The 22,998-nt window shown below is 45.4% G+C and overlaps 1 protein-coding gene across 1 annotated transcript in view; it reads left to right on the top strand.

The window, feature by feature from the left end:
- The first annotated feature begins 9,481 nt into the window (after positions 1-9,481).
- Positions 9,482-22,998, top strand: part of LIG3 (DNA ligase 3) — a 28,559-nt gene continuing 15,042 nt past the window's right edge. The window contains exons 1-10 of the mRNA XM_065418204.1: positions 9,482-9,540; positions 10,039-10,620; positions 12,421-12,564; positions 15,117-15,314; positions 15,800-15,951; positions 16,742-16,908; positions 19,869-19,946; positions 20,068-20,236; positions 20,906-21,061; positions 22,785-22,916. Coding sequence (XP_065274276.1) covers positions 10,059-10,620; positions 12,421-12,564; positions 15,117-15,314; positions 15,800-15,951; positions 16,742-16,908; positions 19,869-19,946; positions 20,068-20,236; positions 20,906-21,061; positions 22,785-22,916 — 1,758 coding nt within the window. The 5' untranslated portion in view covers positions 9,482-9,540; positions 10,039-10,058. The remainder of the gene's footprint in view (positions 9,541-10,038; positions 10,621-12,420; positions 12,565-15,116; positions 15,315-15,799; positions 15,952-16,741; positions 16,909-19,868; positions 19,947-20,067; positions 20,237-20,905; positions 21,062-22,784; positions 22,917-22,998) is intronic.

Here is a 22,998-nt window from a genome sequence, read left to right as displayed (position 1 = left end):
GGTTGATCTGTTTCCAAGAATGAAGCTAAGGAAAAGTACATTGTTTCACCTGTGTTAAAAAATTATTGAGGCCACAATTGAGCTTGCTCCAGCCCAGAGGCTCAGGAGGACTTTCCCTGCAATGGAAACTATCCCTAACACTAACCCTGCAATGGCTGCTCCCAGCTGCTCAGGACCAGGGCTGGGCCAAGCACTGGAACTGAGAATGGGGAGCCCATCTCTCCTGTGCTTTCAGTGATCCCCCTGCTGGCACCAAGAAGGGGAAAGTCATCTGATTTGAATGCAAAGGGGACAAAAGACAGGCTGGAGGGAAGAAAAGGAATGGATTGAGGAGTCTAGTGAGGGGAGAGAAACTGTGATTGGTAGTTTAAATGGGGAGACTAGGACGAGTTGGGCAAGGAGACTGGGAGCCAGAGGGAAAGGCAGGCTGGAAATGGTTAGGCAAAGAGACTGTGGCTGGGAGCTGGGTGGGGAAGATTTGGAACCAGAGTGGGAAGTGTAAGCTGGGGGGCAGTTGGCTGGGGGGGGTGGGCGCTGAGATCAGATGAGGAGCTGGGGAGAGGGAGGAAATTGGGACTAGCTGGACAACAAGGCTGGGACTGGCAAAAAGTTGGGGAAAAGGGTAGGGGGAAAGAGAGCCAGATATGACAAGGAGCAGGGATGTGGGGGGAGAACTGGGACTGGTTGGGTAAAGAGACTGGGACAAGGAGCCAGGGTGGGGGTAGGGAGACAGCCTGAGATAGGATGAGGTGCCTGGGAAGGAACACTGGGAGTGGGAGCCAGTGGGGGGAAGCTAATAGACAGATCGGACGAGGAACTAGGTTGGGGGGGAAGGGAACTGGGACTGGCTAGGTAAGGAGACTGGGACTGGGATGAGAAGCCTGAAAAGTGGAGACTGGGACTGAGTAGGCAAGGATTATATTTATGGAATGGATCCCTCCCTGAAGGGCTAGATAGCAGTCTGGCATTCATATTAATCTGGGGAATGGAGCCAAGGCTCAGAGTCTTGGTAGCAGGAACAGAGGGTCCCTCTCTGCAGGTCTATACATCAGCCTGGCATTAATGTTAAAGCTGGGGGATGGAGGCAGGCCTCAGGGTCTCCATAGCAGCAACAACACTAGCAACAGCGGTGTGTCCCCCTCCTCGTGTCCACGATGGTATCTTGGAGTGGAATGTAGGTCCCTGTTTTGAGTCACCTGGTGTTTTTGGAAACGTGTGTGGTAGGAGAGAGAGTCCCAGAGGGGCTGAAGTTCTGGCACATGCAGGTGTAGGAGAATCGGAGGCAGCTGATGCTAAAGCCCTGGAAGAGAGGGATGCAGTAGGGACTGTGGTTACTGCAGGGGAAGGAGAGGAACCACATTTTGGTAAACAACATGGATTCATTAGATGGAAGATTCCTTAAAGTTATCGTGCAAATCCTCCTCATGAGAAGTCATGTATGACAGCATCGGTCTTTCGGGCAATTGGTGATGCTTGAGCAGCATGCAAAATTGCTGCTACGCAGGCACAGAGTGGAAGTTGGTTGGTTGACCTCAGCTGGCCATTGCCTGTCTTTTGAAATATTGTTTTTGTTTTAATCTGTGAATGGAGAAATTACCATTCTGGATATTTCAGCCTTGACTTTACCTGTGAATTGTCATTTCATCATTTGGGTCACACAATAATATGCCAATGTCGGGATTTAAATTGGGAAACTGAGTCACAGGTCCACCCAATTTAGGCTTAATCAATTTTTGCCTTTATTTATACAATTTCAAACACAATTATTGTCACTATGGTATCTGAACACACATTTATGCAAGGAAATAATACCAGACAAGATGGAATGGGTAGAGGACCCAAGTTACCATATGCCAGGACGCTGGGAAGTTCTCCTGTACTTGATGATATCCATCACCTGCCCTGATCCCTTGGTCTTGTCCTTCAGACCCATCCTTCAGTTTCTGGTCAGGTGTTTCTCTGATTTGGGCCTTGTTCACTTGGATTATTATGAATGTCCACAATCTTTATTCCTTAACTTTTCTCCAATCAGCTTTTAGCACATCAAGGGTTTTATGCAACCCATACATTATGCATGTGCAAGCTTTACACAATTTCTGCATTTGTTGCTGTTTATGCAGTTTTAAGTCATGTTGTTTTTTGTCACCGTGTTCCTGGGTCTTCACAGAAATAAGGCTTCTTTTTACAAGCTTGTGTATTGTATAGAGGAGGGATAGCTCAGTGGTTTGAGCTTTGGCCTGCTAAACCCAGGGTTGTGAGCTCAGTCCTTGAGGGGGCCACTTAGGGATCTGGGGCAAAAAACAGTGCTTGGTCCTGCTAGTGAAGGCAGGGTGCTGGACTTGATGATCTTTCAGGGTCCCTTCCAGTTCTATGAGATAGGTATAGCTCTGTATTTTATCTCAAAACTTCCAGCACATACTACCTTTTTGCAGTCAGCAATAACATCATTTTAAGCAAATCAGCAATTCTATGTAAAATAAATATTGGCAAAACCACTTATGCCAGCAAGGCCTTGGCCTAAGTGTTACCTCATCTAAACTCATTCACTATCCATAATTACAAATCATTAAAATACAGCTATCAAAGCTTTTAATCCTACCACTTAGCAATTCTTCATTTTGATATTTCAATATCAAATTCAGTGTGTGTAGATCATCCTACCCATTTAATCTATTTGGGGTGGGGGCGTTATAGAAAACACAATGCCCCTTTTCTGTCAAAATTACTTATTTTCTTTAAACATGGGTATTCAAGGGCCTTTTTCATTCAGGGTCCAGTTTTGTCTGTGAATCATTACAAAAACAAAAAACGTCATTAGAAATTTCCCTGTGTTCCATTTTGAGGGGTGTCTTAATTTAAAGCCCTGATATTTAGTTGCTTTTAATGATACCACAACACTAGTATTAGAAGAGATAATGTCCCTGCGATTAGAGTTCAGTTGCCGCATCAGAAGTAAGATCCAGAGACTGTGTGTTGCTGAAAGAGGTTTGCCCTTTCCAGTAGTTGCCTGTTAGCAAGCGCTGGAGTCTAAGGGAGTTAAATTCCCAACTCTTATTTGGTTTTGTAACTCTCCTGATCAAAAGCCCATTGCAGTCAACAGGAATCTTTTCATTGGCATCATTGGGCATTGGAGCGGGACCATAATAACTGTGCAATAGCAGAGGAAATTTGTTCTCCTGAGATCAGAGCTCTTTTGTTTGCATTAACCAAGACCTACTCCCACTTTTGGTTCCAGAGAACCCATTGTCTACCTGTGTGAATGCGCATGAACTGAATGAAAGTGTGCCTTGTCTATGAGTTCTCAACAGATGATATTCACCCCTGTGCAGAGGAATAGCAAAAGTCCTAGACCTCACTAATCCCATTTAAGACAGGTTTCTAGTGGAACTTAAGTGGCGCATAGCCTTCTACTCAGAGGTGAATTTCACCCAAACAGATATGACCATGAAAATAAATGTCATTCAAACATACACCTTTTCTAACTTCAGAACCTGGGAAAGTCTTGGAAACCACTTCTCACACACATAAATTATGAATCCTGTTCAAAGTGAATGTGTACTCACCATTCTAGTTGTGGCTCTGCCATCTGCAATAGGCTTTCCTTGCTAAGCCCTATCAAAATAAACCCTATTGACAAATAATATGCAAATAAATTAGTAAAACTGAGCTGAACAGGCTCATTATGCAGCAACTTGATCCCTTATTTCACCAGCATTACTCCACTTTTCTTCAAATAATAATTCCATGTACATGCTTGTTTTCGGTAATCCTGTCTATTTCTCTTATCTCTTTCCTGCTAATACCCAGATTCAGTACCTACTTTAGTGGCCATAGAGGAGAGATACATTTGTTCACAGCAGTTATTAATATTCCAAACATCTTCCCTTTATTTGATATAGTGTAATTCCGGACATTTTCTCAATACTGAGAAGATTGGATTCATTGGAATGTAACTGAAATAAGTCTTGCATCAAGACTTTAATTTCAGACCCAAAAAATATCAATTTAAGGATTCCCAGAAGATTTGGAGAGGGTGACCTTTTGCTTTGATAATCTCTCCAGCACTGTACCATAAATGCAGCAACTAAATTTGTTCTATGTTATAGGTGTGTGAAAAAAAATTGGGTCAAAACCTGAGATTTAAGGATTTGGGTCCTGGTCATTATCTTCCATTATAAAGCTGATGGAATGTTGATAATGAAGTCCTGCTTTCCTATTGGCTCCTGTACTGGTCTTAGATTGCTAGTCATGTAAGGTGAACCTATTTATAGCCATGGCAACAACCAGTCTAGGTGTCTAACCTTCCAACATGTAAGAAGTTATTTTATTTTTTCTTTACACTTCTATATTCTTCTGGTTAGTAACAGCAATAATGATCTCCAGGCCATGGATTTCCAAGCAATTAGGGCCACAAGGTGTATGGGCAGGCCTGAGGGGATGGGATTTACCATAAGGGGAGGGGTTTGCCATGAGGAGGTGGGGTTTGTGCTGAGGGGGTGGGATTTGCCAGCAGGGGGCAGGGTATGTTCTGAGGGGAAGGAGTTTGCCATGATTGGGTAGGGTCTGTGTTGAAGAGGAGGGGTTTGCCATTCCACTAATATCTCTGGAGGATGTTAAACAGAAGCTACTAAAGTTATACATTTGTAAATCAGCAGGTCCAGAAAACTTGCATCTAAGAGTTTTTAAAGAGCTGGCTGAGCCACTCCCTAGATCATTAAAGTTGATTTTCAATAAATCTTAGTTCATAGCTGACATTCCAGAAGACTGGGAGAAAGTTAATGTTGTGCCAATTTTTAAAAAGGGTAAATGTGATGACATGGGTAATTATAGGCCTGTCAGCCTGACATCGATCCCAGGCAAGATAATGGAGCAGTTCATACAGGACTCGATTAATAATGACTAGGGCTGTCAAGCGATTAAAAAAAAAATCGCGATTAATCGCGTGATTAATTGCACTGTTAATAATAGAATACCATGTATTTAAATATTTTTGGATATTTTCTACATTTTCAAATATATTGGTTTTAATTATAACACAGAATACAAAGTGTACAGTGCTCACTTTATATTTATTTTTGATTACAAGTGTTTGCACTGTAAAAAGACAAAAGAAATAGTATTTTTCAATTCCCCCATTACAAGTACAGTAGTGCAATATCTTTATCATGAAAGTTGAACTTACAAATATAGAAATATGTACAAAAAACTGCATTCAAAAATAGAACAATGTAAAATTTTAGAGCTTGCAAGTCCACTCAGTCCTACTTCTTGTTCAGCCAATCGCTCAGACAAAGAAGTTTGTTTACATTTGCAGGAGATAATGCTTCCCACTTCTTGTTTATAATGTCACCTGAAAGTGAGAACAGGCGTTCTCATGGCACTGTTGTAGCTGGCGTTGCAAGATATTTACATGCCAGATGCGCTAGAGATTCACATGTCCCTTCATGCTTCAACCACCATTCCAGAGGACATGCATCCAGGCTGCTGATGGGTTCTGCTCAAAAACCATCCAAAGCAGTGCAGATGTTTATTTTCATCATCTGAGTCAGACGCCACAAGCAGAAGGTTGATTTTCTTTTTTGGTGGTTTGGGTTCTGTAGTTTCCGCATAGGAGCGTTGCTCTTTTAAGACTTCTGAAAGCATGCTCCCTACCTCGTCCCTCTCAGATTTTGGAAGGCACTTCAGATTGTTAAATCTTGGGTCGAGTGCTGTAGCTATCTTTACAAATCTCACATTGGTACCTTCTTTGCGTTTTGTCAAATCTCCTGTGAAAGTGTTCTTAAAATGAACAACAACATGTGCTGGGTCATCATCCGAGACTGCCATAACATGAAATATATGGCAGAATATGGGTAAAACAGAGCAGGGGACATACAATTCTCCCCCAAGGGGTTCAGTCACAAATTTAATTAACGCATTATTTTTTTAACAAGCGTCATAGGCATGGAAGCATGTCCTCTTGAATGGTGGCTGAAGCATGAAGGGGCATACGAATGTTTAGCATATCTGGCACGTAAATACCTTGCAATGCGGCTACAAAAGTGCCATGCAAATGCCTGTTCTCACTTTCTGGTGACATTGTAAATAAGAAGAGGACAGCATTATCTCCTGTAAATGTAAACAAACTTGTTTGTCTTAGCGATTGGCTGAACAAGAAGTAGGACTGCGTGGACTTGTAGGCTCTGAAGTTTTACATTGTTTTGTTTTTGAGTGCAGTTACATAACAAAAAAAATTTACATTTGTAAGTTGCACTTTCAGGACAAAGAGATTGCACTGCAGTACTTGTATGAGGTGAATTGAAAAATACTATTTCTTCTGTTTATCATTTTTACAGTGCAAATATTTGTAATCAAAATATACACTTTGATTTCAATTGCATCACAGAATACAAGATATATATGAAAATGTAGAAAAACATCCAAAATATTTAATAAATTTCAATTGGTATTCTCTTGTTTAACCGTGCGATTAAAACTGCGATTAATCACGATTAATTTTTTAAATCACAATTAATTTTTTTGAGTTAATCGCGTGAGTTAACTGCGATTAATCGACAGCCCTAATAATGACATAAAGGAGGGTAATGTAATTAATGCAAATCAACATGAAATAGATCTTGTCAAACTAACATGATATCCTTTTTTGATGAGATTACAAGTTTGGTTGATAAAGGTAAGGGTGTTGACTTCTGTAAGGCATTTGACTTGGTGCTGCATTACATTTTGATTAAAAAACTAGAACAATTATAAAATTAATATGGCACACATTAAATGGATTTAAAACTGGCTGATAAATCTCAGAATGTAACTGTAAACAGGGAATTGTCATTGAGCAGGTCTATTTCCACTTGGGGCCCACCAGGATTGGTCCTTGGCCCTATGCTATTTAATATCTTTATCAATCACCTGTAGGAAAACATAAAATCATCACTGATAAAGTTTGCAGATGACACAAAAATTGGGGGAGTGGTAAATAATGAAGAGGACAGGTCATTGATTCAGAGCAATCTAGATCTCTTAGGCTATGTCTACACTACAGACCCATGCAGGTGCGCCATTGTAAGATCTCTTGTATAGCCACTATGTGCCAATGGGAGACAGCTGTCCTGTCGACATAATTAAACCACCCGCACAAGCAGCAGTAGCTATGTCGTGGGAGTAGCTCTCCCGCCAACATAACGCTGTGCACACTACCACTTATGCCGGCGAAACTTATGTTGCTTGGGAGGGGGGGTGTTTTTTCACACCCCAGAGCAACATAGGTTTTGCTGACAGAAGTGGTAGCGTAGACATTGCCTTAGTAAGCTGAGTGCAAGCAAACAATATGTATTTTAATATGGCTAAATGCAAAGGTGTACATCTGGGAACCAGGAGAGGCGCCAGGGCTTTTGCTGCCCTAGGCAGCAGCACTCCTCCGCAGCTTCGGGGCACTTCGGCGGCAGGTCCCGGAGCGAGTGAAGGACCCGACGCCGAATTTCCGCCGAAGACCCGGAGTGGAAGGACCCCCCGCCGCCGAATTGTCACCGAGGCCCGCAAAATGCCGCCCCCCAAATCCTGCTGCCCTAGGCGACTGCCTAAGGTCGCCTAGTGGAAGCGCCGGCCCCGCTGAGAACAAAGAATGTAGGCCATACTTACAGTATGGAGGATTATACCCTGAGAAGCAGCAACTCTGAAAAAGACTTGGGGGTCATGGTGGATAATCAGCTGAACATGAGCTCCCAGTGTGATGCTGTGGCCAAAAGAGCTAATGCGATTCTGGGATGCATAAACAGGGGCATCTCAAGTAAGAATAGAGAGGTTATTTCACCTCTGTATTTGGCACTGGTGCAACGTTACTGCAAAACTGTGTCCAGTTCTGGTGCCCACAATTCAAGAAGGATGCTGATAAATTGGAGAGGGTTCGGATAAGAGTCACGAGAATGATTAAAGGATTAGAAAACCTGCTTTATAGTGATAGACTGAAGGAGCTGCATCTATTTAGCTTAACAAAGAAAAGATTGAAGGGTGACTTGATCCACAGTCTGTAAGTACCTACCTGGGGAACACATATTTGATAAAGGGCTCTTCCGTCTAGTAGAGAAAGGTCTTACGTGAACCAATGGCTGGAAGTTGACGTTAGACAAATTCAGATGGGAAATAAGGCATAAATTTTTACCCGTGAGAGTATTTAACCGTTGGAACAATTTACCAAGGGTGCTGGGAGATTCTCATCACTGACCATTTTAAAATCAGAATCAGATGTTTTTCTGAAAGATCTGCTCTAGGAATTATTTTGGGGCAGTTCTCTGCCTGTGCTAGGAGGCCAGACTAGATGATCACAATGGACCCCTCTGGCCTTGGAATATATGAATAAGGGAGTAGGGTCTATGGTGAGAGGAAGGGGTTTGTCATGAGGGAGTGGGATTTGCCATAAGGAGATGGGGTCTGTGCTGAGTGGGCAGGGTTTGCAATGCTGAGGCGGAGTCTCTGATGAGGGGGTGGGGTCTCTGTTGAGGGGGGCAGGTCTGTGTTGAGGGGGTGGGTTTGTGCTGAGGGGGAGGGGTTTGCCTTGAGGGGGCATGGTCTGTGCTGAGGGGAAGGGATTTGTTGTGAGGGGGCGGGGTCTGTGTTGGGGGGTGGGTCTGTGCTGAGGGGGAGGGGTTTGCCTTGAGGGGGTGTGGTCTGTGTTGACGGGGTGGGGGTCTGTGCTGAGGGGAAAGGATGTGTTGTGAGGGGCAGAGTCTGTGTTGAGGGGATGGGTCTTGCTGAGGGGGAGGGTTTGCCTTGAGGGGGTGTGGTCTGTGTTGAGGGGGTGGGGTCTGTGCTGAGGGAAAGGGATTTGTTGTGAGGGGGCGGGTTTGCCTTGAGGGGGTGTGGTCTGTGCTGAGGGGGTGGGGTCTGTGCTGAGGGGAAGGGATTTGTTGTGAGGGGGCGGGGTCTGTGTTGAGGGGGTGGGTCTTGCTGAGGGGGAGGGTTTGCCTTGAGGGGGCGGGGTCTGTGTTGAGGGGGGTGGGTCTTGCTGAGGGGGAGGATTTGCCTTGAGGGGGCGTGGTCTGTGCTGAGGGGAAGGGATTTGTTGTGAGAGGGAAGGGGAGGGGTTTCCTTTGAGGGGGCGGGATCTAAGATGAGACTGGAGTTGTTGAGGGGTAGGGTTGCAAACTTTGGTTGGAGGAATTCCTGGAGATTTCATCACATCACATAATCTTTAATTAAAGATTAATCTTGATTTCCTGGAAACTCCAGGACAATCCTGGAGGGTTGGCGACCCTACTAAGGGGGGTCTCTCCTCGACGGTTGAAACGCCCCCGAGAGAAGCGCGGCTAACGCTGGGGGCGGAGTCACTCCCGAGGGGCGTGGCCAGTTCCAGAGGGCGGGGTTAGCCGCGGGGCCCTACTCCCGTCCCGGCCCAGCCGCCCGTTCTCGCGGGCCCGTGCGCATGCGCGATGCCAGCCTGCGTGGCCGCGAGTCCCGGATTTAAAGGGGACGCGGGGGCGGCGGGGCTGGCCTAGGGGGCTGGGCCTGTCAGTCCCCGGACTCTCCTGCCGCGGCTGCCGGAACCAGGTGCCTGGGGCGCGGCGCGGCGCGCGGGGGCCCGGGGAAAGTGGCGGCGGGGCCTGGGGCTGCGCGTCCCCTGCTCCCTCCGGCGGCCCTGCCCCCTCCCGGGGCCCGGCCTGTCTCCCCCCGCCGGCCAGAGCCGCGGGGCTGGGTCCTGGCCCGGCCCGGCCCCGGAGTCGCTTGGGCAGGGGCAGAGCGGCCTGTGCTGTGAGACTGCCCGGGCCCCTCCCCCGGCTCCCTGCAGCGGGCAGTGCCCGGCGCTGCTGCACACCCCGGCCCACGGCCTCCCAAGCCGGGCACGGGCAGGGGCCTGGCTCTTCCAGCCGGGTCGCCCGGCCCGGGGCATTGCGGCGCGGAGTGCGGGCTGGTTGCCTGCACATGGCTCGCTCACGTGTCTCTGTGGTCAGCCCCGAGAAAGCACTTGGGACAATACTTGGGGGCAGTTTACGCTGCTCAGAGACTTAGGAAGGCGCCTTGTTTTGTTCCCCTTTTTCTCTGACTTAGTGTTACCTCGCCGGATCTGTATGCCTGCTGCTTTCAAGATCCTCTTCTCACAGACCGCCAGGACACTAAGCAGAAGGGAAGGACTTTACTTGCCCCAGAGACAGGCTTTTCTACTGAGATTTGAAAGCTGCCTTCTGGGTCTCCCTGTGGCCAGCCCATTTACTTGGTCCCGGTTGCTGGTAAGAAATAAGTCTCTCCTTTCTGCCAGCAGAAGCCGGGGAGCTTGTGCTGAAGACTTCGCTGTTCCTTCAGCTTTGCATGTTTGGCATCGTAGGGTCTGCACAGTCCCTGATGAGATGGCGGAGCAGAGGTACTGCGTGGACTATGCCAAGCGCGGCACAGCCGGCTGCAAGAAATGTAAGGAGAAGATCTTGAAGGGGATGGTGCGCATTGGGAAGGTGGTCCCCAACCCCTTCACAGAGTCGGGTGGGGAGATGAAGGAGTGGTACCATGTGAAGTGCATTTTTGAGAAGCTCGAGAGGGCTCGGGCCACAACAAAGAAGATTGAGGACATCACAGACTTGGAGGGTTGGGAAGAGCTCCAGGATCCGGAGAAAGAGATGATAAACCAGCATATCTCAGGTGAGATGCTTGAGGGAGAACTTCTGTGCCATTGTCTTGGGCCTTAATAATCTGTAATATTAGGCAATGCTATATGTCAGCGATTCCTACCCAACAGTATATGGACCAGTAAACGGAATTGCAGTTCTTTGTGACTAGTTCGGTTGTCTCTTCCTCTGCATTATGAGTCTCTAGGATGGCTGCTTTCCATTCAGTGATGCTGTAATCCATCCTGGAGATTGAGAGGTGTGAAGTCACAACGTGGATTTGGAGAAGCCCAAGTTCCCTCATGTACAAGTGAATGGGAGGTGTCAGGTGCTAGCAAGTATAGCTAAATTCTTTGGTTAAATTAATCTACTTGCTCAAGAAAGATTGGAAGCTAGTGTTGTATGCTGTAATTCCCCAAACCATTTTCAGTTGCTGTCACCTAGTTGCCACTGCCTTTACCATCTAATTTTTCCTAAAAATGGCCTGCTTGCACTGAAGTTGGTCGTTTTTGCTTTTTCAAACATTGCTTCTATGCTTTTGTTTTCTACAACACCAGTTATTCCACTGAGTCGTGATTTTTTTCCTGTTCCCAGTCTGAATTGAGGACTTCCCTTCACAAATTTCTCATCTTTAAGCCCTTTCCTTGAAAAGCTTTTCACCTTTTGGAGTCAGTCATATAATTTAGCTGTTTAATCAGTTGACAGTGGTCACTGTTGAAAGAGGAGGAGTCTTGTATCATTCCACTGGGGCAAAGTGCATTGCTTCTGCAGTTGTTACAGACCCTGGCTACCTTAGAAACCATCTAAGAATCAAAACTTATTTTTTTTCCAAAGAGGTTGTGGCAGCTAAGGCTTTGGAGTGGATCCTTCCTCATTGCTCCATGATATTCAGGGTATGTCTTCATGGCAGAGTTAACTTGGGTGATTTCCTGGGTTAGCCTAGTTTGAGTGTGAGCAGCCATACCACAAAGTATACCTGAGTTATTGTGTCCTCACTGGTGCTGCACCTTCATTTGTGTATCACTAGAACTTCTAGGAACATATCCCATGGTTCTTTGAACTGCAGGGAGCTGAGGTGCTCTGATTTCCCAGTGAGTTGAGAGAACTTGTCTGTCCTTGGGGGCAGTTGAGGGGAACTGTGGGAAGTCATTGGAGGACTATCAGCACTTGAGCTATTTATTATTATTTGTATTACCGTGGTGCCATGTTCATGGACCAGGCCCCCGTTGTGTTAGGCACTGTCCAAACAAGTACTCCTGTTCTTTTTGTAAAACAAAAAGAAGGTCCCTGCCCCAGGTAGCTTAGCCTGCATCCTCACTGAAAAATGGGAGGATTACCAGCCTGAGTGAAAGTGGCACCCAGACTCTAGCCTATCCCCCCAGATGGGCCAGTTAACGCAAGTTTAAAGCATCCCTAAACTCACGTGAGAGTGTTTTATGTGTGGATCGGAGGGGTTAGAGGCAACATCTAAACAAGTGCCTGAGTTAACTCTGCAGTGAAGAGAGAGTCTCAGAATTCAAGCACTAAAAGAGTGGAAGAGGGAAGCACTGTTGTCTAATGGTGAGAGCAAGACACTGGGAGCCTCAAATCTTGGCTACCATTCCCCACTAGCTCTATCTTGCTGTGAGCTTTGGCATATCACTTAACCACTCTGTTTTCTTATTTGTAAAATGTTTACCTACCCCCTCCTTCCATGTGTTATGCGGGTTGATTGTTTGTAAGTTCTGACAGAAGTTGCTCATTGCAAAGTATTGTAAATTACTTACCTGGTTTTGTTGTTCGGGGTCAACGCAACCCGTAATCCCCATGCTTTACCTCTTACTGTGTTCTACAGAGGCCAATTCCAAGGCTGCGACCACACCTAAGAAAAAGGCGATAATCCAGGCGAAGCTCTCCCCCAGTGGACAGATAACCAGTCCCAAGAAGGAGCTACTAGCTACCCCCAATCCATCACCAAAGAAATTCTCTGGCTTCACAGGTGGGAATTATGCTGATGCTGGGGGAACCTTCATTCCTCTTATAATAGCATTAGCAGTGGAGTTTCAATTTGAGTCAAACCTCAGTAGTTTATATCTAGTGAATAAGAAATGATTGAGTGCTAACAAAACTTTATATTTTATTTACTTTGTGTAGACAAAGTTAAGTGTTTTCTAAGCTGTCAGTCATAAAAGAACTGATGTTTGCATTATTTTGGTGATGTGTACAAAAGGGATAAAACCTACCAAATCTTCTGCCCAGAAAGAGTAAGGAAACTGGAGAACTATTTATAAGTCTAGATCAGTGGCTTCCAATCTTTTTCATTTGTAAGCCCCTAAAAAATGCAACCCCCTTTGGAAATCTTAGACACAGTCTGCGGACCCCCAGGAGTTCGTGGACCACAGGTTGAAACCACTGGTCTAGATCAAATGTTGACTCCAGTTATCTGTAATCAGAAGGACCTGCACCTGTCAGTGGAAAAGCTCTGATTGACATTAGGGGGAGCAGGATCTGGACTCAATTGTATGCATGAACAATGATGTTATTTTGAAACCTATAACTGAAGTGGAGCGCGTTTTTATTTTGTGACTTACACTGGCTACCTGGCTGGTTCTTTGAAGAGCCGTTGGGATTTGGAAACTGCACCTTTTTCTATGGAAAGAGAGGCTGAAATAAACCAGGTAGCACAATCTGGGATTTTTTTAATATTTAGTGATACTTGTTAAAGTAAAATCACTTTCCCTCAAAATTGCAGAAATGTGAGCACAGGCCTTCTTTGCCTTGGTACCACTGGAAAAAACTTCATTTCTAAATGAAAATTCAGTAAACATGTTTTATTGTATTGGACAAACTCTAGTTTTGTAGGTTATTTCATCGTGCTCAGAATTGTATAACAGAAGCTAGAGATGGAAAGACTCCATTATTTCACCCAGTCTTTCTTGCCCATATAGGATTCTCTTATGCTGTTTTCTAGTTTTGTCCAGTTTAGCTCTAAGAAATTGAGCGTCCATCTTTCTTGTGGGTGAGGGAAGGGAAACCACAGAGTTGGCAAGTGTAGAAATAAATTTCAGAATATAACTGTCCAGAAGCTGTGCAGATCTCTTCATCCCTCCCAAGTGGAGTAGTATCCTGTAACTGAAAGCTTCTGTAATAAGTTGCGTATTTGCTGATTAGTTCCTGAACCTTAGAATCATAGAATATCAGGGTTGGAAGGGACCTCAGGATCTAGTCCAACCCCCTGCTCAAAGCAGGATCAGTCCCCAACTAAATCATCCCAGCCAGGGCTTTGTCAAGCCTGACCTTAAAAACCTCTAAGGATGGAGATTCCACCACCTCCCCAGGTAACCCATTCCAATGCTTCACCACCCTCCTAGTGAAATACTGTTTCCTAATATCCAACCTAGACCTCCCCCACTGCAACTTGAGACCATTGCTCCTTGTTCTGTTATCTGCCACCACTGAGAACAGCCGAGCTCCATCCTCTTTGGAACTGCCCCTTCAGGTAGTTGAAAGTAGCTATCAAATCCCCCCTCACCCTTCTCTTCTGCAGACTAAACAATCCCAGTTTCCTCAGCCTCTCCTCATAAGTCATGTGTTCCAGCCCCCTAATCATTTTTGTTGCCCTCCGCTGGACTTTCCAATTTTTCCACATCCTTCTTGTAGTGTGGGGCCCAAAACTGGACACAGTACTCCAGATGAGGCCTCACCAATGTCGAATAGAGGGGAATTATCACCTTGTGAGCAGTAAAGAGGCCTGGGTTTAGTTAATTAAGTTATTGCTAGGGTATTGATCCTCTTGTCTCTAACATCAAGACAAACAGATGCTCACTGGGTACACAGAGTAATTACATTATTACAGTAGAACCTAGTTTATCCATAGGCAACTGGAAATTGGATTGTGTCCCCTCAAGTTCACCTGTTGCATAGTAAAACAAATTTCAAATTAGTTAAATCAGGGGACTTGGAATTTGTTTTATTTGGATGAACTGGTTGTAGTGTACTTCAGGAGGCCGAATCCGGTTTGTGGCTCGTGGGATGGGCTTCATCTTGGCATCTGCCTCTGGAAGTTGAGTGGGAAGAAATGAAAAATGGTTAGGGAGGGATCATAAGGGAGCCTGCAGCTTTGTCAAGCCTTTTCCTTCCACTGAAGGTTGCCTTTTGCTGTGAGAATATTGGGGAAACCTGATGCTGGAGTGGAGAATTGCCTATACAGTGAGCATAAAATAAAATTAGCATGCTGACAGATCCTTTCTCATTGCGATTTTAACTTTATTTCATAAATTCCAGAAAATTCTCATGTGCTCGGAGTGCAAAGTACATACTAAAGTAGTTGAATTTTTTGTTAAAAATGCACGTTTAGATTTTTAATCATGATTTTACAAATCTCATTGCTGTGCACTTCACTACTCACGTCTGAAGCTTTGCCAGCTTGCTGGGATTGTTCTTGCTTTTCATTTACCTGGACAGTAGTGACCCTCTTCTTCAAAGTTTGTACCCTATCATCCCAACCTACTTATTAAAAGTTAAATACATGCTGTGTCTCCTTTTGTACAGCTAAACCGGGCAATTCTGATGAAGCCCCTGAAAGCTCTCCCCACAAGTCTAGCCTCTCTGCAAAGAAGTGTGACCCAAAGCATAAGGATTGCTTGCTGCGGGAGTTCAGAAAGTTGTGCGCCATGGTTGCCGAGAAGCCCAGCTATAACGTGAAAACGCAGATCATTCAGGACTTCTTGCAAAAAGGAACTGCGGGAGGTGTGTGTGACTCCTGCTTGGCATTTTTCGGTGTTGGGAGGGCATCTGAAAATAATGAACGGCAAAGGCCACCCAGCTTTATGTCAGGGATGGGGACAAAGGACCGTCAAGTCCATGAGTAAGATGTGATTCACAGAGTTGTGCGCTGCACCACTTTTGTCTCTGTTGTGATGTGGGCAGTGCCTACAGTGTGGACTGCCTTGCTCTCATCTGTTATCTAGATAAGAAGTTCAATAAGACTGGGTCCCGTGGTGGGATCAGGAGAAATTTTTGTAGCTGGTGCTAAATTTGCAGTATCAGAATTAGCTATGGGGGACCAACTAGGAGGTGCCCTTGAATGTAGAGTAGTACCCCGTAGGGCAACACATGGTGGGCCGTGGTTGTGTTGCTGTACTTACCTGCTGGGCCCCTGCGTACATGAATCTAGAGCCTGTCACTGAGACCGATGTCTGACCGTGTCTAATGATGCACACACCCTTTTCCAGACGGCTTCCATGGTGACCTCTACCTGACTATTAAGCTGCTATTACCAGGTGTCGTTAAAAGTGTTTACAACGTGAACGACAAGCAGATTGTCAAGCTGTTCAGCAGGATTTTCAACTGCAGCCAGGAGGAGATGGTCCGAGACCTGGAGCAGGTCAGTAAAGGGATGGAGACCGCGTGTTCGTTTCATCTCTCACGGTTCAGCCCCTTGATACTGAAACCGTGCACATTTTCCTTCGCTTGAAAGGATTATAAGATTTCAGAGCTGGAGTTGGTGGTTCTCTTTCATCATGAAGCTTTCCACAAACTGGACCTCTTGTATAATGGTATTCCAACAGAATGCAGGCTAGCGTTATGATGCGCATCAGTTAACCCCTAGCATCCAGGACTAAAGCTATGCTAATGTAAAAGTTATGAACAATACACTGGTCACACTTGACACGCTGAAATGTTTGCTGCAGCTACCCCAGGGGTTCTTATTTTTGTCCCATTTAACTGATTGTTTTGCAAGGACTTACTTTAAAATAAAAGCAAAATTATAATCCAAAGGATCATGATGGGCCCACTTAGAGGGTACTAGCTTCCAGTGAACTCAGCAAGAATTCACGGCACATAAACTCTACAAGTTTGGATTCATGGTGAGGAAATTAAAGGCCCCAAATGTTGCAGTGGTGGAAAATATAATGACAGCAGGACACAATGTCTGTGTCTTGCATATACCACTTAAAAAGGAAATGGCTGGGAAGACAATCCCAGTGCTGCGTCAGTGTTGCCCTTCCTTGCTCTTTGCTTGTGACCCATTCATAGAGGTCTGGCATCAGACTCCCTTTTTCCCCTCCTACTAAAGATCTAATTATTGACCCATACTTCATCTCCATCCCTTTTGCCTTAGTCTCCTGCCAAAGGTTTGATAAACACCCTGGTTTTGTTTGTTTTGGAGACAGGGAGATGTTTCCGAAACTGTGCGCATCTTTTTTGAAGAGAGCAAGTCCTGCCCTCCTGCTGCCAAAAGTCTCCTTACCATCCAGGAAGTGGATGAGTTCCTCACTCAACTTTCAAAGCTTTCCAAGGAGGACGACCAGCAAAGTGTGCTGCAGGATATCGCTAGCAGGTAGGGTGAGACACTGGTAAATCTGACTCTGAGGCCATGAACACAAACCAGTGAGTGGTTCTGGTTATTTTTTAAGGGGATGAGGATCTGTCTCTTGTATTCAGATAACTGGTTTGAATCCAGCCCACATTGGTAGTCTTTGCACTCTGGCTTTTTGACAGTCTGTGTGAAATGTGTTGGTCTCAGTGCAGTTCCTAGTGGATAAGTGTGCACATTAAAAACTATAACCACAATTGTTACTGATGAAAAGGCCATACAGACTGAACTTGCTCCTCGCATCTATCAAGGGTCCTTCAATGGCAGAGTTGAATCTCATTTGAGTACTGATCAGCGTGGAGAGCGTGTTGCTTTTGCTCATGCTGCGTGTAAAGAATTTCAGTCTTGGCTATCAAGTCAGTATCTAGCACCAGCAGTGAGCAGAAGGTGAACAGAGAAACTTCTGATCTAATCTCGGCCACTGTGAGGGAAGAAACCCTAAAGAACCTGGGCATGTGTCTTGCTCGGTCACCATATAGGTTTCTGGCTGTGGACCAGTTACCGTATTATTAATTTACATTAATTTGTTACATTTCAAAATGAAGTTGTTAACTATCTTTCTACAACTTCTGTATATGAAGAAATAGAATTACTGGGGGGTTAAATTTGAAGGACACTGAAGTCCTTCAAGCCATCTGGTTTTGGGCCTGTAAGAGTGTAACATCTCATACATTTTTGTTCTTTGACCATAGTAAGGCTTTTGAATTGATCCTTCCAGACCTGAATAATGATAAACACTTGGGCCAAGATGTTCCAGTGTAGCAAATTATTTTTAGTGCCTCAATTTTTTTGAGGCTTAACTTTTGAGATACCTTAAAGGGGCCTGATTTGCAGTGCCCAGGACTTTCTGAAAATCAGATCCGTGAAAGCATCTCACGCTGGACACCCAAAATCACTTTAAAAAATCTGGACCCTGATATTGACCATGCCACACAGACTTGGTGTCACTCATCTGTCTAAAGTCAAGTATTTGATACTTCATTCCATCTATACTTAGTTCATGGTTCAACTGATGTGGATAGGAATGCTGCATAGTGCAGAAGTCAGCGAATACCTCTTTGTCAGTGAGACTGAACTGTTACCACCATCAGTTTTTTCCCAACTGATGTGTGATAAGAGCTCCACTGCAGCCAGTTTCCTGTTTGCTTTTCCTAATGGCTGTGTGTCAAGTACTTGTTTCTTGGTTTTTGCAAATATGCTCTTATTCTATTGCTAGTTATTGCCAAAAGAATGAATTCCTTGGAGTTTGCAGCGAGACCTTCTTGGGTTTTTCCATTTTCCCAGATCCTACACGTTCTCAATCTTTTTGGTAACTCTCCTTTAATTTATATTGGAGTTGGTCTTTCTTGTCCCTCACTGGAAAATATTGACTTGAGATAATCATCCTTTAACTGAGCTACAAGTAGAGTTATAGGAAGTCAGTCAAATTTTCAGCTCTGCCATTTACTTGGGTCCCAGGGCCAAGATCCCACTGAGATGACACTAATGCTCAACATCTAGAACAGCGGTTCTCAAACTTCAGCAACCTGAAGACCCTCATTTTGATTAAAAAAATTTCGTGGACCCTCAAGCTCCCCACTTAGCCCCAGGCCCCGACCCCACTCCACCCCTTCCCTCAAGGCCCCACCCCTGCCCCTCCTCTTCCCCGCCTCTTTCCACCCCCTCCTCCGAGCATGCCCCGTCCCCACTCCTCCCCCTCCATCCCAGCACCACCTGCACGCCGGGGAACTGAGGGTAGGTACTCTAGGGGGTCCACCGGCCATGCTGATCGCCTCCTCCCCCTCCCTCCCAGTGCCTCCTGCATGCTGCTGAACAGCTGTTCCCCAGCATGCAGGAGGCACTGGGAAGGACAGAGAGGAGTTAAGTTGAGGGAGGGGCTGGCGGACCCCCTGGAATACCCTCGCAGACCCCAGTTTGAGAAACGCTGGTCTAAAGCTTGATACAAAGAAGTCTCTCTTCTGACCTCTTACGTAGCATCATTGCAAACTGCTTTGCAAACTGTATGCGTAGAACAGCACTGGATAGCCCTCCTCCCAGAGATGACTGTATCAGCTAAATAACCCATTGTGCAACAGTGAGAAAAGGGCAAATCCCGGTGTTAAATCCTGTGGCATCTTTAATATTTAGACATTTCACACACGGTCTCTTCTAAAAGCCCACTCACCACCACATGCAGTAAATTGCATGGAACTCAGTTTCCTGCTGAAGGATGAAAGGTTTTGACCCTGCTGGGATTTGAACCTATGCTTCTGGAGAGTTTTGGAGCCTTATCCTAAAGTTTAGATCACTGGCTGAGCCATCCCCTTAATGCATTTCTTTTGATTATTTGCATAGATTGTTGGGAGCTGAGTGAGTGTTTCAATCAATACCAGACACCCTGATTTCAGTACTGTGACCTGCTGAGTGTATCTGCTCTAACTTCAGCAGACAGTGGCTTGTATCTGCTCTAACTTCAGCAGACAGTGGGCATACCTCCAACATGGACAGTGATCGTATTGCTGAAATGCAGCTATGCCATCTGCCTCGTGATTTGCATAACACACATGTAACAGTGAGATCAATTATACACCTCGCTTTCCAAGGAAAGTGATGGGAGCTCCATTTCCTCAGTCATTCAGAGCTCTAGAAAGTACGTTGCAGTGACTGGGGGGCCGGTGGCATGGCTTTAATCTGCTCTTCTGCAGAGAGGCCCACGTTGTGTTATGTAACTGCTATTGTAGTGACACTATATAAGCTAAAAACTCTATGGGACTCAAATTTGAAGAGGGTCCTCATCTTTAACTTCTGTGTTTGTGTAGTCATACTCTCATTCTGCTGCATTGTTTATCCCGTGGTGCTGAGGTTTGGAGCAGATTCCTTTCCCTATTATCAAGGGAAGGAGCAGTTCAGATGAACATCTTCTGATTGAATCCTCTTCATTTTAGGTGCACGGGGAATGACCTGAAATGCATCATCCGGCTAATAAAGCATGATCTGAAAATGAATGCTGGTGCAAAGCATGTGTGAGTTCCACATTTACTGTATGAGATGTAAAAACGGAAGCCAGCAGCAGCCTCCTTAACTGTCTGCAGAGAGGCTTGGCTTGAGAGAGTGACTTTCTTTTTCCCCCTTAATTGTTTAAAGGTTGGATGCTTTAGATCCTAATGCCTATGAGGCATTCAAAGCCTCACGCAATCTCCAGAATGTGGTGGAGCGAGTGCTGAGGAACCAGCAGGAGGCTGAGAAGTTGCCAGGTCTGAAGCGAACCCTCAGCGTCCAGGCCTCACTGATGACCCCTGTTCAGCCCATGCTGGTAATGTGGATTTCCTCATTACCTTGCATAGGAGGGAGAGATGAGGATCCTCATACAAACTGTCCTGAGATCCTGACCTTTAAGGATCAATAGACGCATAAATGGTTATGTAAGATCGGGTGCGAGGCACAGATCTAGTACCTGGCTTTAAACTGCTCTTCCATGGAGAGGCCTGCACGAAGTGTGTTGTATAAGTGTTATTGTAGTGATGTGAAATAAGCAAAAATCTCTCTCTGGAACTCACGTTTCTTCAGTTTCTTCTGGCTTTTCTTTGGGAAGTTTTGTAGAAAATCATTTCCGCTCTTTTGGGGCACAATGCTTCAGAGAGTTAGTTTGTTTTTCTTTTGTTGGAACAAAAGAGAACTAAATATTTCTATCTTGGCTAAGTGGTCCCTAGAGGGGAAGAAGGTACTTACAGCCTCTAAATACTTGGAAGAGGTGAAGTTTACGTGGAGCGAGACGGAGTTCTAAGTAAGATTGACTGAGTTAAATTAAGAAAAAGAGAACTTGGTCTGAAGGTCAGGAGATATTCCCTGATAACACGATCTGTTTAAAGGGGAACTTGTCAGCAGGAAATCTGTCATTCCAAGAAACTAGTTAAAAGTAATTTCAGTCACTACCTTCACAAGTGAAGTTTTCATGGGATTCTTCTTTCCTGTCTTCTGTAAGGCTGAAGCCTGCAAGTCAATCGACTACGCCATGAAGAAGTGCCCCAATGGGATGTATGCAGAGATCAAATACGATGGGGAGCGAGTTCAGGTCCACAAGAATGGAGATCACTTCAGCTACTTCAGCCGAAGCCTCAAACCTGTCCTCCCTCACAAAGTAAGCAGAGTCGTAAGCTCCCTTTTGTAACTTGCCTTCTGTTTGCTTTTCTCCTCTCCAGGCTCATGTGATAAACTGTGAATTCCCCAGCAGTTCCTGGAGCCAAGAAGCCCAGTGTCTGTTGCAGACCGTTGTGTACCATATCAAATGTTCTATGAATTTTGAAAGCTGCATTCAGCACTGTGGGCAGAATTCATTGTTAAGCTCTTGGGGCATGCCTATGCTGCACAGTAAGCCTGGGCTCTGACTCAGGTTTGAGCCGAAGCCCTGCTTTCTTCCACACCCAAAGCAGTCAGACTTGGGTCAGCAAGCACTCAGGACCTAGGTCCGTAGGACCCTTCTAGGGGGTTGGGTCACAGCCTGAGTCCTTGGGCGCAAGCCCTGTCATTTTGCAGTGTGGATACAGCTCAAGCTGCACACCCGAGTCAAAAAGTCTGCATAGTGCAGTATGGATGTGTGAGATCTGGGTCCAGGCCAGAAGGGACGTTGTGATCATCTAGTCTGTCCTCCTGTACAACACAAGCCAGAGAACTTCCCCAAAATAATTCCCTCAGCAGATCTTTCCGAAAAATATCCCATGTAGATTTAAAAATTGTCTGATGGAGAATCCACCATTATCCTCAGTAAATTGTTCCAGTGATTAATTACTCTCATCATTCTAAATTCATGCCGTATTTCCAGTCTGAATTTGTCTAGCTTCAACTTCCAGCCAGTGGATCATGTTGTACCTTTCTCTGCTAGATTGAAGAGCACGTTATTAAATATTTGTTCCCTTTGTAGATACTTGTAGACTGTCATCAAGTCACCCCTTAACCCTTGTTATGATAAATAGATTGAGCTCTTTGAGTCTATCACTATAAAGGGTGTTTTCTAATCCTGTAATTTGTGGGAAATGCCCAGGAACTGCTGGGAACTGAGGGTTGAGAGTCATTTTGACACCACATGTTCAATGGTTGCTTTGATTCAAAGACACCGTGTGTGAAAGCATCCTCACTATCCCAGCAGCAAACGATTGTATGATGCAGGACGCTTGTCCCATTTGGTAAGATTTACATTAGGAGGAGTATTTATGGCGTGCGAGAGAACTGATTTGTACTGTGAGGCACATGGAGAGGCTCAGACTTGTACCTTGTTCTGAAAACCTAAGTCTGAACTCACTCTCCATCTTCTAGAATTCGTGTCCTATATACAAACCTGCTTCCTCCCTCCTACCTCTCCTTTCCATGTTTCTCCATAACTCCCTCTCCCGCCCTGGGAAAGTCTGAGGGATTATGATTCTGCCTCTCCTTTGTACCTACCCCAGTCTCTTTCCTACACCTCTCATTGTCGGGGATGCTTTGGCTGCCATCAAGGCATGGGTTGAATGGCATTGTGTTATGGATGGTTGCAGTGTGTTTAATACTACAGCCTTATCTGCTACACAAAGTTGAAAGGGGGAAATCGCTCCTCCTGCAGGTTACTGCCGGTATGTTCCCATGTGTTTATAGCTCTGATTCAATTATCTCTCCAGTGTACAATCGTTTGCTGCTGGGATAGTGAGAAGCTGTCCAGCCAAGTACATTGCGTTCTGAGTGGAAAACATTGTGTGTATTGCTGTGTTTGCTTTCCTCCCAGGACTGCATGAAGGGTGGGGGGCCCCCATCTTTGCTAAAAGAATGGGACAGACCCCTAGGCAGACTTAGAGAGTGTAAGGAAAGTAAGTCATTGCTATGTGCTTTTTCAGGTAGCCCATTTTAAGGACTTCATCCCTCAGGCTTTCCCTGGTGGACATAGTATGATCCTGGATGCGGAAGTTCTTCTGATTGACAACAAAGCCGGCAAACCGCTACCCTTCGGGACCCTTGGAGTGCATAAGGTACCAAAGTGGGCACTTGCCATGTGTTGCTGCCGCAGTCTGAAGGTTAAAGCTGGTTGTTTAGATGCGATTAGTCTGTCAA

This window comes from Emys orbicularis, chromosome 17 (assembly GCF_028017835.1).
Source record: "Emys orbicularis isolate rEmyOrb1 chromosome 17, rEmyOrb1.hap1, whole genome shotgun sequence".
Classification (NCBI taxonomy): Eukaryota; Metazoa; Chordata; order Testudines; family Emydidae; genus Emys; species Emys orbicularis.
This window is presented reverse-complemented; position numbering and strand designations above follow the sequence as displayed.